General features: G+C 45.6%; 2 protein-coding genes across 6 annotated transcripts in view; one reads left to right on the forward strand and one right to left on the reverse strand.

Moving 5' to 3' along the window:
- Eda (ectodysplasin A) overlaps positions 1-9,260 on the forward strand; it is a 403,326-nt gene extending 394,066 nt beyond the window's left edge. The window contains exons 6-8 of one of the 5 annotated variants that reach the window (XM_005081158.4): positions 199-250; positions 3,398-3,528; positions 5,284-9,260. In XM_005081158.4, the coding sequence (XP_005081215.1) occupies positions 199-250; positions 3,398-3,528; positions 5,284-5,535 (435 nt within the window). In that variant the 3' untranslated portion in view covers positions 5,536-9,260. Of the gene's footprint in view, positions 1-198; positions 251-3,397; positions 3,529-4,054; positions 4,388-5,283 lie in introns of those variants that run through there. The other 4 variants (XM_005081159.4, XM_005081161.4, XM_005081162.4 and 1 more) reach the window with 4 other exon arrangements.
- Positions 9,261-10,941: 1,681 nt separating this feature from the next.
- On the reverse strand, positions 10,942-21,697 carry Awat2 (acyl-CoA wax alcohol acyltransferase 2). The gene is made up of 7 exons (XM_005081165.3): positions 21,613-21,697; positions 13,888-13,998; positions 13,468-13,538; positions 13,065-13,269; positions 12,667-12,841; positions 11,639-11,838; positions 10,942-11,432 (listed from the first exon to the last, which is right to left on the reverse strand). The coding sequence occupies exons 1-7, from the start codon at positions 21,695-21,697 to the stop codon at positions 11,278-11,280; spliced, it is 1,002 nt and encodes a 333-aa protein (XP_005081222.2). The 3' UTR covers positions 10,942-11,277.
- Between the last annotated feature and the right edge of the window lie 449 nt (positions 21,698-22,146).

Raw genomic sequence — 22,146 nt, forward strand, 5'->3', positions numbered from 1 at the left:
AGAGGCACCACATTTGGCTGAAGGTCACACAGTGGAGAAGCGATACAACTATAGCGTCCTACTAATTTTTAGAGGAATATATCTCAAGACAGAGAAATGGGATCAGAATTGGCAGTCTAGGAGCCAGAGGTAAAACACGGGGACTGCATGACATAGCAAGCAGCCATCACAGTGACTCTCTTCTTCTCATCCTCCCAGCCAGCTGTGGTGCATCTGCAGGGCCAAGGGTCAGCAATTCAAGTCAAGAATGGTAAGAATCAAAGTAGTCTCTCTCCCTACAAGGAGTTTCTCGCTTCCCTCATTTCCAGCCTCCAAATTATCAGCCAGCCTAGCTCCTCCCAAGTCCCTGAGTATCCTTGGCACAGAAGGACATTTCCTACTCCATCGTGCCCTCTACTGGCTGTCATAAGTAACTGCTTGCACCAAAACTAGTTGCTACACCCAAATCGCATTTAGTTTTGTTTTTGCAGTGCAAGGGGACAAACCCAGGGCCTTGTGAATGCTAGCCAAGTACACTACAATTGAAGTGCATCCTCAGGCCCTAAACTGCATTTAAAATCCACTAATATGGGATCTGAATAGACCTGGGACCTCATCTACCTAAGTTATTAGAGTCACCACAGAATTTGTATTTTAATAAACATTTTCACAGTGTAATGAGGAATGTAGAACTATATTAAATAAATTATTTTACCTGATTTCTCGATACAGAAAATGGGTGGAAATGGTGTTTCTCTTAGAAAAGGGGATACGTTAGTCTCTAGAAAATGGGAGACACTAGTGTCTATCAAATGTGAAATCACGTGGAGGCACTGAGAAATGCTGATTTAATGTTATACCCTCATTTATGAGATGGGGAAACAGAGTCTCCACAGAGACTGGAAATACAAAGATGAGCCATACTGCCTTCCATTTACAGGGCACTGTAGAATTCCTGAATATTTTGTCTTTTGTTTCATTTAACTTTCACAGCTGCTCTATAAGGTGGGTATTGCAATTCTCCTTTCTTACAGACACAGAAACAAAGCTCAGAGAACTTAATTAACTGGTCCAAGATTTTGGAGTTAAGTTGGGAGCTAAGATTCAAAAGCACATCTTTCTTACTCTTGGCACTGTGCTATGCTACATTGGTGATGTGTGTGTACAGTCCACTGAATGACTAGGCTCATTCTCTTTCCCCAAAGAGACATGAGCATTCATTAAAGAACAGCACTTTGAAATAATGTCCAGTCTCCAGGGTGCCCAAAGCCTAAAATGCATGAACCCCCAGGAGTCTTGGAAAACAACAAGCCAGCCAAGATGCCAGATGCTTACAGAGCATGGAGTGGAAGGGAGGGGCTGTGAGCAGAAACAATAAATGAAGGCTACAAAACCTGCTACAAGGGGACAGCTTCTAAGAGTGCAGTCAGCCGGGCAGTGGTGGCGCACGCCTTTAATCCCAGCACTTGGGAGGTAAAGGCAAGCAGATCTCTGTGAGTTCGAGACCAGCCTAGTCTACAAAGTGTGTTACAGGACAGTCGGAATTATAACACAGAGAAACACTGTCTTGAAAAAAAAAGGAGTGCAGTCAGTCCTGAACAACTGTCTGTGCTGAGATCCCTTCATCATTGGACATAGCTACTCCCTTGGCTGTCACTTGAATACCCAGCTGTCTTAGAGTTTCTATTGCTATAAAGAGACACCATGACCACAGCAACTCTTGAAAAGTAAAACATTTAACTGAGGCCCACCCACTGTTTCAGAGATTTAGTCCACTATTGTTATGGCAAGAAGCATGGAAGCGTACAGGCAGACATGATGATGGAGAAGGAGCCGAGAGTTCTATCTTTTATTAACAGGCAGTAGAAGGAGACTTTGAGCCACATTGGACATAGCTTGAGCATACGAGACCTCAAAGTTTGCCACCACAGTGACACATTTTCTCCAACAGGGGCACATCTTTTAACAGTGCCACTCCCTATGGGCCAAGCATCCAAACACATAATTCTGTGGGATCCATTCCTATTCAAACCAACCCCCCAGCCTAAGAGCCTCACAAGTACAAATGGGAGCAGAGAACAGAAAACACCTAGGACCCCTGTGGAGGATCAAGCATTGTGGGACCCAGGGTCCCAGGTGAGCCATAATCACCATCCACCTAGAAGACCACAGTCAGAAAGGAACCACATTTGCTTGGGTGGCCTTAATGTTCATTTTATGGCAGAAGCCACTCATTTTTGCCTCCACTACCATAAGAGAGCAAGACAATTTCTAGTCCCTCAGGCTAATTCCCAGTAGTAGTTTACACGGACCACCAGAAGTGAGGGAAGTGGCAGAGGACACTAGACAGAGAAGTTCACTGAAGTACTGGCACCAGAATCTACTGCTAACTCAAATGGCTTCCTTTTTCTTCATAATTCAGAGAGGCGGACCTTCTGAGACTGGCCAAGGGTGGATGTTTAAAACATAATCTTTTTATATGAAGAACAAATGGCTGAGAGAAAAAGTCCCCCTCACCCCCCCTCCGGGAAGGGTGTACATTCCTTCCTCTTGTGGTAGGAAGGAACATCTTTCTATCTGCAGGATGGAAAGAGAAATATCCCCGTCTCCTCCTGTGCTGTGTCCCCAACTGAATTAGGCATATGAAACAGATGCTTTTCCAGGGGTGCCTCAATTCCTAGGCGCTTTCCCATATCCTCCTAGCTGGTCTACTGCAACCTGGCAGTTATCCCCAAGTATCATAGAGCTCTGCCTCACCCATGGGACCTGGTTGCTGGTGGTCACTTTCCCCAGCTGCCTTGGAGTGTGAGTGATCACCCCTGATACTGGACTATCTAGTTCTCCAGACAGATGGATCGTTCAATGAAGTGGTTTCCTGGGGCCCTCTGGAGGCTTCTCAGAAAGGAGTGGGTGTGGAGGAGCCACAGAAAAGAATCTATTAAGAAGAAGGCAAAAAACACATGAACCTCTGAGACAAGAGAGGAATTCGGGTGATATTGCCAGGAAAGTGAAATTGAATACTAAGACTTAGCCTGCCACTCAGTGTCTGGATTTTGCCTGTGCAGTCACCATAACAACAAAGAAAATATGGTTATGTACCTACTCTCCTCTTCCACCATCACCACCTCAGATTCCAGCTAGAAGGTAAAGAACCTTGCTGATTAAAGGTGAGGAATGCAAGGGGAACGACTGATACGAAGATCTGTAGGTCCTGAGACAGGCCCAGAAACCATTTTACAAACAGTACGCCTTCCCTACTTCCAAATGTTCTTCTTCAAGCTTGGCACTTGAAACTTTTGTGGTCACCAGGGCTAGATAGGGTCGTTGGGGAATGAGGGAGTGGTACTGCTTGATATTTATTTCTGTTGCCCAGATTATTTAGACATGTACTGAGTGACTGCCCTTCTCTCATACTGAGATCTTTCAGGTGGAGTGCTCAATGACTGGTCCCGCATCACTATGAATCCCAAGGTGTTTAAGCTACATCCCCGCAGCGGGGAGCTGGAGGTACTGGTGGACGGCACCTACTTCATCTATAGTCAGGTAGAAGTGAGTACGGTCTTAGGCCTAACTCTTCTTATATCCAGGGTGCAAATCTGGTGCAGGCCACATAGGGGCACTGTGGAGCAAGCCAAGACCATCCAATGGCTTACTTCCTGCTTTGCTGGTGAAAGGGTTGGTGGATTCCACAGTGGGAGGGAGCTGAAGGGAGGAAAGACCAAAGGAACCTGTTTCATTTTTTCCCTAGCAAAATATCACTGGAAAACTATAAAGGGACCCCTCCCACACCCTGCTGTCTGACTCCCTCTTGCAGGGCCCCAGGCCCTTGTTTCCCCTCTGTGTTGTTTGGTTCCACAGATGGACCTGACCTTGCTCTAAGTTTTTGAGACTAAGTCCCAGAGCTGCTGAGACCCCTCCCCACGACACTGCTAGTTTGGGCATGATAATGGGCAGTGCTCCTGTGGACCTTCTCTCTACCTCATAAAGATTTCTGACTGTCTTTCCTTCCTCTTTCTCCCATTTGTTTCTGTCTGTTTCTGTTGTTCTCACCTCCTTCTTGATGTTACTCTCCCAGACCTCTCTCCCCTCCGCTTTTGTCCTTTTCCTGCCCTGGGCCCATTCCCCCCAGGTCTGCCAGTGGCCATCTGTCTCCATCCCTCATGCGTGCCTCTCTCAGGGCTCTCCTCAGAGCTAGAAGTAGATGAGCCTTGAGGGCATGGTTTCTGGAATGCAGGCAGTAAACAGGCAGATGAACAGAAGGACTGAGGAGCTGACAAACAGCTCTCAAGAGGAAGTGGCCTGAGAAGTTGGGCTAACTAGCACCTGCCTGGCAAACAGCATGTCCTGACATAGCTTGGTCCGGACCCAAGAGATTATGCATCACTTAAATATACTTTTTCCAACCAAAGAGCCCGTGGAGTCATTTTGATGAAGTAATTTAAAGTGTCAGATGAAAGAAGTCCCCCCCCTCCTATGGGACATGTGGCCATAACACCAAGATCCTGTGGACTAAATTCCATTTGGTAGTGGTGAAAAATCAAAGCTCAGAGTGGAATATGCTGACAAAAGGTAATGAAAAATGGAAATTAAATATCTGGATCCAGGAGAGGATTAGGAGTGGCCCTCATGAGCTAAGAAAGTCTCCCTGAGACCAGGTCATAGGTTTATTCTTCCTTCTGGCCTGAGAATGAAGTTAGGAGACTAGGATTTGCGTCCGTTACCTCATTTGTACGGGCTAGCTCTCCATCTCTCAGGACCTGCTTCTTCAGTCAGCAAGTGAGAGGGCCAAGGTGTGATGAGAGAGGAGAGGAGGGCAATGCAGGAGACTGTGTTGCGAGCTCGGGACATTTCTGCTCACAAGCTAGAGAAAAGGGAAATCATTCCTGTGACCTCTCTCAGGCACCAGGGATTCCTAAGTGTATTCCTAAATCGTCTCTAGAATGGGAACTGGAAGTTAGTGTATCTGGAGTGTTGAGTAAGCACCTCCATCGATGTGCAAAGCATTGCTTCATGCCAGGGCTAGGGAATGGGCCGGTGAAATGGCAAGTACGTCACAGTTCTTGGACTCAAGCAGTCTGTAAGAAAGGTTGGCTCAGCGCCCTGAAGCCATAGAGCAGGGGAAGGACAGCGATCCTGTCACCCTGATGTTCCTGTTGAGCAGCAGGCACACTTTCGGGTTGCAGTGCCCCCTGCACAGGGTATACTGGCAGCTCATCTGAGGAGGTTTTATCTGCGCTCACCAGGGGAGGGCCCCACCCTCTTTTTCCTCTCTCCCCCAATCCCTTCTCGTTGCCTCTCACCCAGGTGTACTACATCAACTTCACTGACTTTGCCAGCTACGAGGTGGTGGTGGATGAGAAGCCCTTCCTGCAGTGCACCCGCAGCATTGAGACAGGAAAGACCAACTACAACACTTGCTATACTGCAGGCGTGTGCCTCCTCAAGGCCAGGCAGAAAATTGCCGTGAAGATGGTGCACGCTGACATCTCTATCAATATGAGCAAACACACCACCTTCTTTGGGGCCATCAGGCTGGGCGAAGCCCCTGCCTCCTAGATTCTCCCATTCCATCCTGGCCCTTGCCCCTGCCCCAGGTTTGGGAGCCAGGACTCCCAGAACCTCTAAGTGCTGCTGTGGAGTGAGGTATATTGGCGTTGCAGCCACAGAGAGAAATGCCCCAGTGCTATTTATTCCCCAGTGACTCCAGGATGACAAGGCCTATGTGACTTCCCAGAATGACCTTGAGTTGCCAGGGCAGTTGATGAAGCCCCAGGGTTTTCAAGAAGCAGAACCTTCTTAGGCTACCTGCTGACTGGCTTGTGGTGACTCCTCAACCCCTAGGTCCCTTACCAGATTTATCATTTGTTGCACTAAACTGAGGATCTAAGACAGTAGGCCACAAAAAGCAAAAGTGCACTCCAGATTCTAGGAGTGACTGTCTGACTCCAAGGGGGCTTCTGCTTCTCTCTTGGCCGGGAGTGGCATTAGGTTGCAACTTAAGGAGAGGGTAAGGTCAGAAGAAGGCAAGTGCTTGTGGCAGAGACCCAGGCAATAACCTGCCAAGCAAGCATCCTTGGCAGAGGAGCCATTCTTGCTGTATTGCACTATAACCTACAAGAGGCTCAAAAAACTCTTCCCACTCAGGTGGAGAGGTACACTGTGGCAGCTTGCTGGACTCCAGAGCTGGAAACTTTGCTCTGCCTTAGAATCATTGAAGGCATGGCCACAAGCCTGCCTATGTAAGAACCCAAATCTATAGTTGGGGCCATGCATTTCTCTTTGTTTACAGCTATGTTCCACGTTCTGAAAACTGCCTGGAGTCTTCCCACCAGTCACTCTCCCAAGACTGCCTAGAAATTCTATCTTCTTTCTCCACAGTGCCTACCTCTGTCTGAGACAGGTGCCTCATGTGGGACTCATGCTCACATGAGTCTTGTGTAGTCTTTAAATAACCTTGGCACGAAGAATCATCCATTGATTAAGCAATACAATTATTAGTCATCTAATTCTAACTAAGTTGTGTCTGGGAACAGACGATTAAACAGAATGACCTCTAAAAGCCCTTTAGAGTTTGAATATTGGTGTCTCTCAACAGTTACCTGCCACAATAGACTTTTGAATCTCCAAACCCTAGACTCTCTTGGATCTTACCAAAGCACGATTTTTATACCTTGCCCAGAAAGAGGGAGACGTGGAAATCTTAAACAGGGAGTTTTGTCTATGTTTGTTGCAACCCAAATGATCATTAGGTCAGCCCAAGTGACCATTAGGTCAGGTCTTATCTGAAAGAACAGAAGCTGATGGCCCACTCACCCAGTCTTCCTTAAGAAACAGATTACTGTCACCATAGAGCTCTGTGCTGCTCTCCCAGAGCCAGACTCAAGAGAAATCAATTGTCTGGCTATTGTGCCGGGCTCGGATCCCTAGTTCAGATCCAAAGGCACCTCCACCAATTTTCCTGCATAGTCATATTCTAGGATTATTCACAGAGTTTCTTTCCAATTGCCTGGCTTCAGGATTCCAGGTGCTGCCCAAAGCAGGGAGGATCAACCTTTTACAGCCTGCTCCTCTTGCTCTTGAAATGTATTTCTTTTTGAAGAGACGGAGAATACATCCCTGATATTCATTAAGAACAAAAGGTTTCTCTGCTTCCATTTCCAAGTAGCCACATTGTTTGGTCTTAAGAGGGTCAGGGCAAGAGGTGGTAGGCTAAGCCTCCTTTGTCTAATGCTAATGACAGCCTTACAACCAGAACTGAGGTAAACTTTAGACATGCATCTGACCCTGAAGGCCTTGAACAATCAGCAGTGGTAACAGGAACTAACAGACCCTCTCCTCGGGATTTGAAGATCACTTCCTCTTTTACTATTTCCTTTGAAGAAGGCAGGGTAGGGACTATCACAGTTCCCTTGTATAGGGAAGGCCCGGAGAGGTAAAGAGCTTTGACTAAGACCTCACACAGCACAAGTCACAGACCTGAGCCTTTAGTGAGGTCTGACTCCCACGCTAGTTCCTTACCACAGTACTGTCTGGAATTTGGGATCCAGGAAGAACAAATAAAGCTGGTCATATGGAACTGACATCATTGGGGTCCTAGGGACAAACCTGACATCATTGGAGGTCCTAGGGACAAACCTAGCAATGCCTAATTTTCATTACTTGATGGCACTGCTTGTTCTCTTGGCTGTCAGGAGTTCTTTGGAAGAAGACTGGGTATTTTCTTGGGAAACAGCCCCAGTAATCAACCTTAAGAGTTCTTGTCTTGAGAAGAATCTTCCATTCAAGCTCTGGTTCCACAGAATGCCTTTAGGATCTTTCACCCATATGATAAAAGCAGTAACTATCACACAAGCCATCACACTTCCATTCCTAACACTAGACACAAGTGCTGGGAGCCAGTCTGATTCCTGTAGTTTCATGGACTCTTTGTCTCCATCTGCCATATTACAAAGCCCTTGATGTTGCCAGAGTCTCTCAAGAATAGGGGGAAACCTGAGAGGACCATTCTAAAGCCAGATGACTGTGAGGAAAGCTGTTTCCTAACTGTGCCCCTGCAGGAATGCCAACCCCACCCATCAAACTCTCTGTGCATAGAGATCATAGGAGAATTAGGCTTCTCTCTACCCTTTCTTCATTCTAAGCCCTCACAAGGAGCCCTAGAGGAAGAGGGTTGGGGAAGGAAGTAGTAGAGAGTGGGAGGCCTGTGTGCTGTAATCATTGGCAAAGTGGTGAAGCATTTTAGTGATAGCAGGATAGGAAGATAGATTTACAGTTTGGAATTGTTATGATGTGAAGTTACCCCAAGGCTAACAGAGAGAATGGGACATGTTTGGGTCAGCAGGTGACAGGTTTGAAGAAAATTTGCATGGCAGGAACCTGTACCAGCTGCTTGAGATTCAGAATCTCAAAATGCAGCTGCTGGGTATTATTTGGCTACTGGTTCCCTGGAAGATGTAGCATTTGCCTTAGCTGCCCCTTTAGCCATCCTGAGTCATATCTCTGTAGCTTAGGAAGCAAGAGTTAAGGACCCCAGAGGTAAGCAAGGACTTGGATCCTCATGTGAGTGCTTGTGTTTTATGCATCTTCTAGTAGATGCAAACAGATTTAGAGAAATTTTGACTTAGAAAGGCAATTAGAGGGAAGACAGCCCAGCCTACATCCCATCCTGTTACTCATATGAAACTGATGCTCAGACAGTGAACAGGTCCCCACCTCCAGACTCAGCAATGAAAAGGGGCAGCCTGTTCCATGGGGGTCTTCTCTTTCATATACCCACAGACTCAAGGCTAGAAGTGCTTGTCTCTCTTCAGGAGCCTGACCAGGCAGGGAGTGTGGCTGCAGTCTTCATCCGAACTCCTCTCCTCACACACTCCCCCAAGGCATTTGTGCAGCTCCTGCCTCTGGACTGGAAGGCTCTAAACTGGCTCAGAGCCAGGCAGTTTTTAGTCCTCCACAGTGTTACCTGAGGTCCCACCCTTGCCTGGGTGTACCTAGGCCATGTGCACCCCAGAACCTGATTTGTTTTCTTAATCCATTTCAGGGCTCTTTCTAGGAGGGGCCTGAGGTGTGTTTCTTTATTCAAAAAGCTTCCAGCTGAGATGGGGGTGAGGGGATTTGTTGTGAGAATGGCCTGGAGCAGGCTATTGCTGCTTTGGGGGGTCAGCATCCTGTGTGAGATAATGTGTATATAAACTATATATATATATAATGTATATAAACAGGGATGTAAGTTTGTGTAAATTAATGGTTTCTTCTTTGCAAATAAAGTGATCCCCTCCCCACTCTTGAAATCAGTTTGAGTGCTTCTACATGTCAATGATTCTCCATAAATGATGCCACTACACGTGAGCTCTGGGAAAGGATCAAGAAACCCATTTTGGTGAGAGCACCAGAAGGAAACTAGTCTAAAATTCTTACCATTATATCCCATGTGGTCTCTTCCCACCAAACTACATACTTCCACTCCATTAACTTTAGCATGATGTCTGGTCAGAGGCATATTGTCACAAGACAAAAACACAAAGCATGGGCCACCTTCAACTTGAGAATGTGGCATCTACAACAATTCAAGTCTTGCCCAAAACAGCTTGAAGAGATCCAACTTTCAGCTCCTCATTAATACACAAAATGGCTCGTTTTGCAGACAAAGCCAATGCTCAAGGATGTTAAGTAGCTCCCCCAAGACCACTCAACTAGGAAGTATCTCAGCCTGGCTTGTTCCCTGGTATGTTTTCCACTCCGCCATGCTGTCTGCACTGCCTGGCCTCATGCTGTTTGCTGGAGAAACTCTTACAAGCTATTCTAAGGAAGACCACAAGAACAGATAGCAAGTAATAGGCAGTCCAGACTATTTGATGGGACTTTTCACAACCCCAGCAGCCTATGTCCTGTTGTGGAGATTGTGACCTCAAGTAATGTTGACGAATTTGCAATGGTCATATGAGCATAACTTGGATACTAATACACAAGCTGGTCCTCAGGCTGCTTTAGAGAGAGGGTTTCAGCTGCAGAAGCCTGGAAAATTTAAGAATACTTTGGGATGTTGTTCAGTGGTAGACCATATCTTTAGTGTCAGGTCCCAGATTTGATTCCCAGTACTGAAAAATGGCACCTTAAGGAAAGGAAACATCAAGGAAAGTAGAACCTCTGGCACAAGAAACAGCACAGGCAGAAAATAGCAGAAGACCACGCCTCTGTCATACAGTGCACAACCAACCACATGAGATAGGCATTCAAGATAGAGGAGTGCCACACTGTAATAAGTACACAGGATGTCTTAAAAACAACTTGACAAACTTATTGCAGGTAAACGATTGGACCAGATGACATCCATCCAAGAGGCCCTGTGCACCAAATTGTGTAATATGTGATTACAACAACCACTGGGCTAATAGTGTGAGAGACTTGCCACTCAGAAACTCAGAAAGCAAGTTCTTCAATGGCTACTGGAAGCCAGGCATCCCATTTAATTAGCAAAAAAGCAGCAGAGTTAATAGGGGCAGGGTAGTACAGGCAAGTTTCTTGGGTGAAAATGGGAAAATTAGATCTAAACCATTGACCATTCCTGGATAGCTTTATAAGGTGGAAAGTAGGTATGGACAGGAGTCACCAAGGGATATCAAATTACTTAAGCTTTCAAAATACCACCCTGCACTTTCTTTTAGAAGCTGAGATACTGTGGACCTTAGGACATTGATTGCTTAAGGGTAGGAAATGGGTTAGATGGCTGGAGGAGAATAACTTTGTGTAGCTCTCCAGTTTACCAAGTTTAGTATCATGCAGTAGCATTTAAACTTGTCAGAAGCCTTTAAGGTAAGCAAAGTGAAGGATTATTTGTCCTTCCCTAATAAGATGGACAGGATGATGATAAGAAGTGATGGGTTACCCCTAAAAAAAATCACAGGTCTTGAATGTGCTGCTGTCTGAAACCAGTGTCCCCTGGCTCTCATACCCAGTCCTATAAGAGTCTTGAAGCCATAAAAATGATAGACACACAAGTTCCTAGAGCTCTCCAAACAGACTAGCTGGAGGACACAGTACCAGAGATGGGCTGTTTATTCATTCCTCAGCAACCTCCAGTGACTTCATTGAACCTCTGTCTAGGGTCTTCTCTGTCTCAGAGAAAAAGGAAAAAAGTAGGAGAAAGAGATGGAAGTGGAAAAGGATGGTCACAGAAAACAACCAAATGGACACCCCCACCTCCCTCCAGCGAGGACTGCTGCAATCAGAAGTGAAGCTCCGTAGGTAACATTGGCCTGTTGTCACCAGTTCTACACCATCCAGCCAGGGGAATGTCTTTCAAACTATCACCAGCTCCTGGGTCTCTGAGATGCCAAACTTGGTCTTATGTTGATCAAACAATTTGCGTAGGGCGTCAATATAGAGTGTGTGGTATTTGGCCACAATTTCTTGGCTCGGATTCTCAATCTTGGGCAGTAGTAGAGGTTCCCCAACTGCCAAGGGGAATGGAAAGGGGAAAGAGAAAAGCATCAGACTAGCTCACTCCACAGCACAGCCCACATCCTGGAGCTCAGCGTCTCTCCACCCTGACCCTCTGCTCCTCCCAACCAACCTTCCTGCCTCCAACCACAGTCAGGGTTCTGCGGCTCAGCCACAGAAGTGAACCCCAGAACTTAAACCAATAGAAGGGCCCACTCACCAACAGTGGTTACTGGCTGAGAATAGGGCAGAAGGCCCCGGGAATTCTTGGTAAAGCCACGCCCATAGAAAGCACAGGGGTAGATGTGTATCATCTTCTGGAACCACTCCTGGAAGCGATTGATAAAGCCCCCAGGAGTGAAAATGTACTGATCGTAGAGGTCCGTCTCTCCAAAGACATAAGCAGGGATTAGAGATGTCCTGCAGAAGAAAAGCATGTCCTTGAATACCCAGAAAGATAGGGGCCATGCTGAAGATGACATGCTGAACACCAGCATCCCCTGAGTCTGTGTACCGGCTCCCTAGATCACAAGTCTAGCTGTACCAAGCTGACTGTGGTGGCCAATGGCCTAGGCCAGGCTGCCTTAGGAATGAAGCAGCAGCTTTTAGTAGCTCAGTGATTCCTTGGAATACCCAAATCTGAACCAATGTTGGACCATGTCCAAAGGCCATTTAATTTAGTTTCTTCCCCTTAGCCCACATGGTAAGAAGTTTGTCTTTCTCTGCTATATGGTACAAGCACAGTCCTTTTGTAGAGAGACTGGCCTGAATGAGAGGCTAGGCTAGTGCAGGACTTAGGCAACACTCTGCCCAGCTCTCTTCTAAGCCTTTTCTTTACCTTTGTCCTTTTCTTTATTTTTAACTGACAAAATTGAATAGAATTTGTGTAAAGAAGGCTAGAGTATTAGCTCAATTGGTAAAATGCTTCCCATGCAGGCATGAGGACCTGAGTTCAATGCCCAGAACCCATACTCAAAAAAAAATTGCCACTGTAATCCAAATGCTAAGGAGATGGGGATGAGTGGGTCTTTAAAGCTTGCTGGTTAAGCCTACATACACACACACACACACACACACACGCATGCACACACGATGTGTATATTTTCATTATGGCTGTATTTACTAGCAATTGTTTGCATATCTCTTCCTTTATCTTTAGATACCACAAAGCCTGATATTCTTCCCTGCTGGGCTTTTGGGCATCCTTCCCACCGCATCTCACCCCCATGTCCCAGCAGCTATCCTTACCCATGTCGAAGGGCCGTGCGCACAAAACCATACCGATTCTTCAAGACCAGGGTGGTAGAGCCTGGTATGCTGTATCTACATTCAGCCAGGCCACCAACCACCACCACAAGCATGTTGCCTGTGCCCTTGCGGGTAAGCAGAAAGTCCATGGAGGATTGGCTCACAGAGCAGGCCCCTGGTAGGCAGAAAACCCCAAAGGTCCTTAGTTACTTCCCAACCCCTGTAAACCGTTCTTCCCCCACTTCCCTCTCTTAGGAGCAGCAAAGCAAGGAGCATCCTCTCCAGCTGTGATTCTGGGGAGCTGTTTAGCGCCTGAAAAGATCCCATATTTCACATTGCTCTTACATATCTTGTGGTTCTTCTTAGGGTAGCCCTCTATGTGGCTGTATATCACTCACCTGTAGACATCACATACTCTCGGAACAAGGGCACCCAGAAAAAGGCTCCTAGCGTGAGCATGTAAGGAGTGATGCCAGGAAAGGTCTTGGAGAAGCCTGATGTGTCAGTGGCAAAGTGGCCAAAGCACGAATGGGACAAGAGCCCATGAGGATGGCAGGCAAGGATGTAGTTGTGGCTGGGGGAAATATCATGCGTCTTCAAAATCTGTAGTGGAAAGTGGAGACGGGAGAGCTAAAGACAAAGAAACTCCTCTTTTAGTCAGTGAACTGAAGAAAAAAAGGATTGTAGGCTCCAGTCATGCAGGCTGGGCCATATGCATCTCCAGGGGTCATCATTTTCCCAAGCCCCCGTGAGGTTGCACCCTGCGCCCTGATCCTGACCCAAATGCTGGTCCAGGCTCACCTTGATTGGGAAGTAATTGCAATAGTGTTTCCACAGACACCACCTCCTCACACAGGTGAAACGGCGGCCGCCTGAAAGCACAGACAAGCTCTGTCCACCCCACTCTCCTTTTCTGGTCCCTTTGGGGATATCACGGGATCTTCTAACTTTGTCCTGCCTTCTTACATGGCAAGTAGAATGGGCATAGCAAGAACAACTGAGAATGAGCCCCTGCTTCATTACCCCACCCACCCCTATCTTCCTCTTACCAACTCTAGTTCCAAAATGAGTCTTTCCAAGACTTTAAAAGGACCACTTCCCTCAGATTTCCCAGCCTGGGGAGGAACAGGCTGACAAACTGCCTGGGAATTGACCAGAGCCTCCCAGGTTTAGGAGAGAAGCAGGAAGAACACATGGCAATACATCCCAGTAGGCACTTACCTCGCTCAGGGGTCTTCCAGTCAAAAGCCAGCCAAATGAGCAGCAGCACAGTGACAAACCAGTATGACGTGAACACCACCAAGTAGAGGTTGACAAGGATCACACTGGTTACTAGAGAGAACCCAGTCCAAAGTCAATGAATTGTGAACAATCCCTCCTATCCATATCGTCCCCGCTGAGTTCCATCCACCCCAAAGTCACACACACTCTGACTGAGACCCACTCAACAGACACACACACACACACACACACACACACACACACATCCATATACACAGTGCTGCCCCCTTGACCTTCTGAACCTGATTTCGGTTCAAAATACAAAGCCCCCCCCCCTCCAGAACCTGCACCAGCACTGTACTGGGATCTGTATATAGTGTGGGTCAGGACAGGGAGCTACTAATGGCCACTGAGTATTTGAACTCTTAGAAAAGTTTTCTCTGACTTACATTTTCTTAACATCATCCCTGTAAGGCAGTGGTTGTCAACCTGTGGGTCATGACCCCCTTGGGGGTCAAACATCAGATATCCTACATATTAGATATTTAAATTATGATTCATAACAGCAGCAAAATTCTGAAGGAGTAATGAAAATAATTTTATGGTTGGGGTCAGCACAACATGAAGCACTGTATTAAAAGCACTGTATTAAAGGGTCACAGCATTAGGAAGGTTGAGAACCGCTGCTGTAAGGTGTCAGGGGAGGGGATGCCAGAGAAAGCTAACACCTATCCTCACCAGATTGGAAGCAGACAAAGCAAGGAGCAAAGGAAAATAAAAGCTGGAATAGAATAAGATAAGGGACTGTGCTCAGCTGAAGTAAGGTGGGAAAGAATGACTAAAGCATCACTTACGGGATGCCACACTCACTTGGAATTACTACTAGAAATGTAAGCAGCCAAGAGTAAGACATTACTTGGGAAATGGGTCACATAGAAGTTAGAAAAGACAAAAAGACATAATAGATTGAACACATTGTATCATGACTTCTTATTGGAGCTTAACAAAAATGATTTAAATGTTTTAGGAATAGGTCCACAAAGAGAAGAGGAATCAGAACTGTGCCAACAGTAGGTGAGAGGTATCAGTAAAACATTTGTTCATATGAAGTGCATGAAGGGAGAAATAACAGAAAGCATCAAGCTGATCGCTGACTCCCTGCAAAGGAGTTGCCTACAGGAAGCTTGCTTGCGTTGGAAAAGTCAGGCAAGACTTGGCATCTGAAGGATCAGGCGTCACAAGCAGCAGGGACGAAGCACAGGCTCAAACAGCAGAAGCCTGGATGAATTCCTGACAAGGACCTAGTTAGAACACTGGGTCTTTTCTCCTCTATGCAAACAGTTAATGGAAGGAATATTCTCTGAAAAACTGAGCCAAAAAAGATTCTGTTTTCTCAGAGCCTGCACCAGGTCCTCTGCGCATATGTTATGGTTGTGTATCTTGGTGTTCTTGTGGGACCCCTAACAGTGGGAGTTGAGGGGGTATCTATGACTCTTGCCTGCTTTTGGAGGATGGGGAGGGATTGGGAGGAGTGGCAGGAAGGGAAACTGTGCTGAGGATCTATTGTATGAGAAAAGAATAAAAAAATTATTCTGGACCCAGATACAGGTGGTTTTCAATTTATAACAGTTTAACTTACAACGTTTTGTACTTTATGGTGGTGGGAAAGCAACAGGAATCCAACAGAAACTGAATTTTGCTCTTTTCCTGACTTAGCAATGTATAATACTGTTCTGTTGCATGGTGGACAGCAGTAACAAGCCACAGCTTCCAATCAGCCACACCACCATGAGGATACACAACCAACATGGGGCAGTGTGCTGTGTTACTAAGCTATGGTATTTGACACAATACGTATATCAAATATATTCTTGTTGGTTGGTTGGTTGGTTGGTTGGTTGGTTGGTTGGTTGGTTGGTTGGGTGCTTGGTCCGTTGGCCTCAACTCATAGCAGTCCTCTTGCTTCAGCTTCCAAAGTGTTAGGATTACAGTTGTAAGATGTCTTGCCTGGCTAATGTCTTCATGATTCATAGTATTTATAACTTACTGTAACTTGGAGAACTTCTGCACATACTTAAGCCACAGTTGAAATATTCCATATGCAGCAAAATAATTGCTCAAATGAGAGGACAGACAATTTCAGATATACATAGTCTCAGGTAATTTGTTTCCCATGTCCTTTTTTCTGAATACTACTAGATGACATGCTACACCAAATGAGGGAGAAGGCATAGAATTCATGGCGGAAAAAGGTCCAACAACAGAGGAAATTGAGCATGGGCGGGGCTGGAAATAAATAAGCGAGGCTCCTAGGGTACAAATGTAAAGAGACACCCACTCTTAGCCTCATTAAAGTTCAGCCTAACATATGCATATCCCAAGAGTGAGTACCTTAAATTTTGCCTAAGTTGTCTCAAGCACTCTGGTAATAACAGCTGTGTATAAGGGCAGTCAGTAAGAGGGAGATGCTAGGTTCCAGCAATGCTGTCCTCAAGGAAAAAAAAACATGAAACGAATTAAAGATTTCTGGTGTGTGTGCACAGATTGAAAGATTACCATGTGGGTGAAACGCTTGTGGGTAAAGTGGGAATAACTAAAGGATATCTAGTAAATGAAAAAAGCAGGGGGCTGGAGAAATGGCTCCGCAGTTAAAAGCACTTGTTGCTCTTGCAGAGGACCTGGGCTTAAGTCCCAGTGCTCACATCATGGTTCACAATCATCTGTAATCCCAGTACCAGAGAATCCAAAAGGCAAGCATATAGTGTACACACATGCATGCATGTGAAACAGTCACACTATACAGCAAAAATAAATAAATCTTTAAAATTGTTAATTAAAAATGGAAATGAGTCAATTATTAGCTCCAAGAAAAAATAAGACACACAAGAAAATACAATATTAGTTCCAAGAAAAAACAAGTCACATAAGAAAATACAATTATTTCCTAAATGTAGCCAGACATTTGTCCAAAACAGTATTACAAGAATTTTGGAAGGGGCCTGGTGTTTGGGAGGCAAAGGCAGGTAGATTTCTGAGTTCTAGGCCAGCCTCCCCTATATAGCTAGTTCTAGGACAGCTAGGGCTATGTAGAGACCCTATCTTGAAGATGGAGAAGAAAGAAGAAGAGCAGGCAAAGGTGGGGGGGGGGAGAGGAGGAGAAGAAGAAATGACAACAACAACTTTGGAAGGAAAAGGTAAATATATTCAAGTAATATCAATTCTTATTTCCTCTGTTGGGAAGTCAACAAAGAATGCCTAAAATCGTTTACATTATATCATAGCAGTGTTTAGAAGTTCCAAAGAGTAAAATTCAGAAGTATGTTTTTTAAAGACACACTCCAAAATGACTGCCACTGGGGAACAAAGGTCAGCAGTTGTAGTTTCAGAACACCAACCAAAGAAAACTTCTTGCTAATTAAAGATATGTGTGGGTCTAGTCCAAAGGACACCTCATTTCTCTTTTTCTCAAACCCAAGCACAGCTTGTGAGCACGGCTTGGGGAACACCCTGTGATGGATATTGGATCTACCACTTATGTTACTGAACCTTAGCTCCTCATGTACAAAATGTCAGTATTTTCCCTCTCCTCTCAGAGTTCCTCCAGAAGTCTTCTCTCCAGGTCGTTAGTGTCCAAATGGAAATGATACCCCACCAAGGGAAAAGAACTGGGAGGGCTGAAAAGGGACACACACACACACACACACACACACACACACACACACACACACACACACACACATCCCATTGGTGAAGAAGGGCCAGCTTTGGTGCCCACATATCCAGTCATCAGGACCAAGAGCTCTTGCCACGCTACCTGTCCATACTGTACAGAACCAAACTTGAAGAACAGGGCCTCACTGACAGCTTTCACCCTGTACTCACCCTGGTTTCAGTCATCCTTGACCTGTTTCTGTACCAGCTGCCCAGTCCATGCTGGGACCTATGGTCCTGATCTTGCTTTCTCTTTTTCTCACTGGCATATTTTTTGATCCTCATGTTATATCAATTCTTCTCTTCTTCCTTGACACTCTCACAACCTTTCTTCTCTCCATCCCCCTCCCTCACTACTAGCCTGGTTCAAATCACCACCCTCTGTCAACAGCCTGCCAAACCTGCTATCACCATGCCCCTTCCTGTCTTCTTGTAGTCATTCTACTCCAAAGAGCTAAACTAGACTTTCAAAACCACAAACTTAATGGCATCACCCTATGACAAAAACCTATTCTGGCTCCACATGACCTTTCAAGGGAAAAAAACAAACTCCTTTAAAGTTTTCAGTGTTCTCTATACTTCTCCCCAACCTGTTTCTCCAATTCCTCCTCCCTGTCCAACCTTCTTCCAGTAAACGTATGTTAAGTAGCAATTCCGAGCTCACTCCCATCTCAGTCACTGTCAGCCCTGTGAATACTCCAGCTTCTCACTCATCCTGGCCTTTTCACGTGGTGCCTATTTACTGTCCCCAAGTCTCATCCCTTCCTCACCGGCTTCCTATTTGCCCTTCAAGAATCAACTCAAGCTGAGTGTGGTGGCACACACCTTTCAAGTCAGCACTGAAAGGCAGAAGCAGGTCTACATAGGCAACCTGGTCTACATAGTGAGTTCCAGGTCATGCATGATTACATAGTGAGACCCTGTCTCACAAATAAAGTAATTGCTGATGGACATACAAGAAGATTCTCAACCTCATTTACAATGAAGGAAGTTCAAAAGAAGACAGTGACTTATTTATCACCTCACTCCACAGTGGCTAGAACTGCATCTAGGTTCTCCACTTCCCTTCCTATTCTGTGCTAACTCCTGAAGCTAATTCCAGTTACAGTTGGTGGTGCCTTTACCAACCTGAACAATAGAGTCCACTGTGAGCTGAGACTCTTGTCAACTTTTTTGGTGCATTTAATGCTAACAAGAAACAATAATTTGTTCACTTACACCACGAAACTTCACCTAGACTATCCTGATAAATATACCCTAAATACACCCATTTTACAAGGAAAAGGGATAAGCAACTTGCTAAAAGTTGTACAGATAATAAACAATAGAGCTAGAATCTGAACAGTTACACTTCAGACACAGTTTTCAACACTTATATGTATAATCTCATAGCTCTATGTATATATGTGTGCATACATATGTGTATTTGTTATGTACACATTTATCATCTCCATCATGTATGGCTATGCATGCACATGCATACACACACAATTAACACAGCTATGTCTGAGGAATGAGATTGGTGATTGGATTGAAGACAGAGAGAAGGCAGCCTAGGTTCAAATTTCCTAGACCTTCAATGAATACTCATTCTTCCCAAATTCAAACTCAGTCCTTTGACCCTGGGGACTTTTCTGTCTTGTGATAACATAGTTACAATGATGGAAAGGTGGAAAGATAGTAACAAGCCAAGAATGGAGATAGAAGAACTTGAAAATCCCTAATCCAAAAAGCCCAAATCCAAAATGCTCCAAAAGTCTAAAATTCTTGAGCAGACATGACACTTCAAGTAGAAAATCCAGTATTTGACTTCATGTGACAGTCACTGTCAAAATACAGGTGCACTAAAATAGTGAATAAAAATTACCACAGACATAAATGTTCAGTCTTGGCAATCCTCAGTATACCCCATTATGTGTATGCAGATAATTCTATCCTACTCCCCCAAATCAAAAGTCTGGAATACTTCTGGTCTCAAGCATTTCAGATCACAGGTACATACCATTAAACAGAAGCTCTGCAAGTGCCACAAGACCACTAATTCAAGTTTCTGAGAATCCTGAAGCCAAAATCAAAGCACCCTGTGAACCTAGTAGATAAAGCCCTGCCTATTCAGGACAATTGCTCTCCACAGCTCGTCCATCAGCAGCTGCAGGGATGACAGGAGAACTGAGCTTGTAGCCACACAAGGAGCTTGGCCCTTAAGAAAAGTCACTGTGAGCTCATGGTCTTTTTTACCTTTTACTGAAAAGCTTTAGCAAATGTAGAAAACCTGCCCACCTCCTTCTAGATGCACTAATAAGTCTATAAGACTATGACTTAGCCGGGCGTTGGTGGCGCACGCCTTTAATCCCAGCACTCGGGAGGCAGAGGCAGGCGGATCTCTGTGAGTTCGAGACCAGCCTGGACTACCAATCGAGTTCCAGGACAGCCTCCAAAGCCACAGAGAAACCCTGTCTCGAAAAACCAAAAAAAGACTATTACTTACTGATCATGTCACTCCACAGCAGCTAGGACTGTCTATAGTTCTCCATACACTTCTCTTCCTATGCTATGATAACCCCTGAAGTTTCATTTTCCACTTACAGTTGGTGGTGCCTGTACCAACCTGAACAAAAGTCCACAGTGAGCTGACACTCCTGCCAACCTGTTGGGAGCATTTAGTGTGAATAAGAACATAGTCTCACTAGGCTGCCAGTCTAGTGTGCACACCAAGCTCCACACCCAACCTCCCAAGCAGCAGTGAGCCGATGCAAAAAAACAGAGAAAGAAAATCTCAGACAAAACGTTAGCCTTTGTGAGCTTACTACCAACCCAGTTCCTCCACTTCCTAGCTTGGGATCTTGGACAAATAATTTTCACTACATGGATCCACCTCTTCAGCAACACCATGCAGATTATCAGTCAGATATGGTGACTAGACTAGCGCTAAGCATTTAAAGAGGCCAATGTATGTTAAGTAACACTATGTATTATATAGCATTGCATGTATGACTTTTTAATATGACAATAGCTTCTACTTCATAAGGCTAACGACAGCTAAAATGAAATAACTGATACATGTGAAAATATGTGGGCCAAAGCAATATCTAAGAATTCCCTTACCTGGTTGCTTTCAGCTCTGAATGTCCTCATCCACCATTCAGTATTAGATGATTCTGGTACCTACATTTGCCCTCCCCCCCCGTGTCTCTAGTCTGATGGTTGGCTGAGGTAAAAAAATGCCCAAGATCCTATTCTTTGGCATGGCACTGTACCAGGCTCATGTTCCCAGGGCCTACCTATATATAGTCTCCATTCCCAGAGCACTGACAAGATCACTTGATTCATGCCCTTGACTCCTGTCAGCATCCATGTGAACTAACTGTTCAAGCAATACTTTTTTTCAAGACCCCTCCTGCAGCAATGGTTCATTCAAGTATATAGAACACCATGACCAACTTGGAATTTTCATGAAGGGCCAATGGTATAGATGATGAAAAATGGTGGAAACATGGTTAAATTCCTCTCAGCAACAGGTTTCCAAAGATTCTCTCTACCATAAAGTCAATTCTTTCATCACGGTTTTCTTGATTTCCAGTGCTTGCAGTCATGCCCTTCTCTTTGGTTGACTTCAGTGAACTTGTTTGCCATGATTTCATAACATGGCCTCAGCATCTCAGTGTAGATCTGGTGGTGCTCACTAGGCAAAACTAAAGCAAAGTGTGCATGGGCACACATCTGCACCTCGTGCGCGCGCGCGCCCGCACACACACACACACACACACACACACACACACACACACACACAGAGTCCTGCACAAACACATACATGTCCATGCCCATGTCCATGTGGCCAGGCACAGATTTCACAACACTCTTCCCAGGTGGGTGAGGCCACAGGCCAGGGTAAACAACTGTCCTAGTTTGCCTAGAACAACATAAATTTAGAACATTGAACATCCTACCACCCTAGAACCCTCAATACAAGGCAAGCCCGTATTATTGGATGCCCCAAGTAGCTTGAAAACTCACCTATAACAAAGGCACTGAGGGCCCACTGGAAAAGAGCAAAGACCTCCAGGGCGGCCTTGATGTCCTTCTTGGTGGGCCAGAACATCATGTCTAGAATCTCAGCGGCTCCAGGTAAATGCTGCTCGGCTGTCCACCCTCACTGCTCTAGGGCTTGCCATGTTTCCTCTCTCGGCCTTTCTTCTCCAACTGTTGCTTATTCTCCGCCCCTTGCCCCACCCTTCCACAGGACTGCAGGGCCGCCTACCGCCTCTGCTTGTCCAGTTCCTTCCAGCTGCCTACCCACCTGCACTTTTACCCACTTGAGCTCACCCTGGGTTGAGATTGTGACAGCCCCACTGTACACCTGGAGAGTGGATGAAGCCCTGATGTGGGAAGTGAGTGGGTGGGATGGGGCTGGGGAGAGGCTGCCAAGCTGTCTGAAAATTGCAGAGCTGTGGGCAGGAGAAATCCTGAACTCAGATGGGACAGACCCGGGGCCTACAACTCTGGAGACCCAACTCTTGATGATCTTAGTAAGAACATAGCTGGAGGACT

The sequence above is a fragment of the Mesocricetus auratus genome, unplaced genomic scaffold (genome assembly GCF_017639785.1).
Source record: "Mesocricetus auratus isolate SY011 unplaced genomic scaffold, BCM_Maur_2.0 Super-Scaffold_100003, whole genome shotgun sequence".
NCBI lineage: Eukaryota > Metazoa > Chordata > Mammalia > Rodentia > Cricetidae > Mesocricetus > Mesocricetus auratus.

Excerpts from the sequence above, each read along its gene's own strand:
- Awat2 (XM_005081165.3), bottom strand. The coding sequence starts at position 21,697 with ATGTTCTGGCCCACCAAGAAGGACATCAAGGCCGCCCTGGAGGTCTTT. Across the intron at positions 12,842-13,064 it reads AGAGTATGTGATGTCTACAG|GGGCCTGCTCTGTGAGCCAA; the intron begins GTGAGTGATATA and ends TCTGCCTACCAG. Across the intron at positions 11,433-11,638 it reads TCAGCCAGTAACCACTGTTG|TTGGGGAACCTCTACTACTG; the intron begins GTGAGTGGGCCC and ends TCCCCTTGGCAG.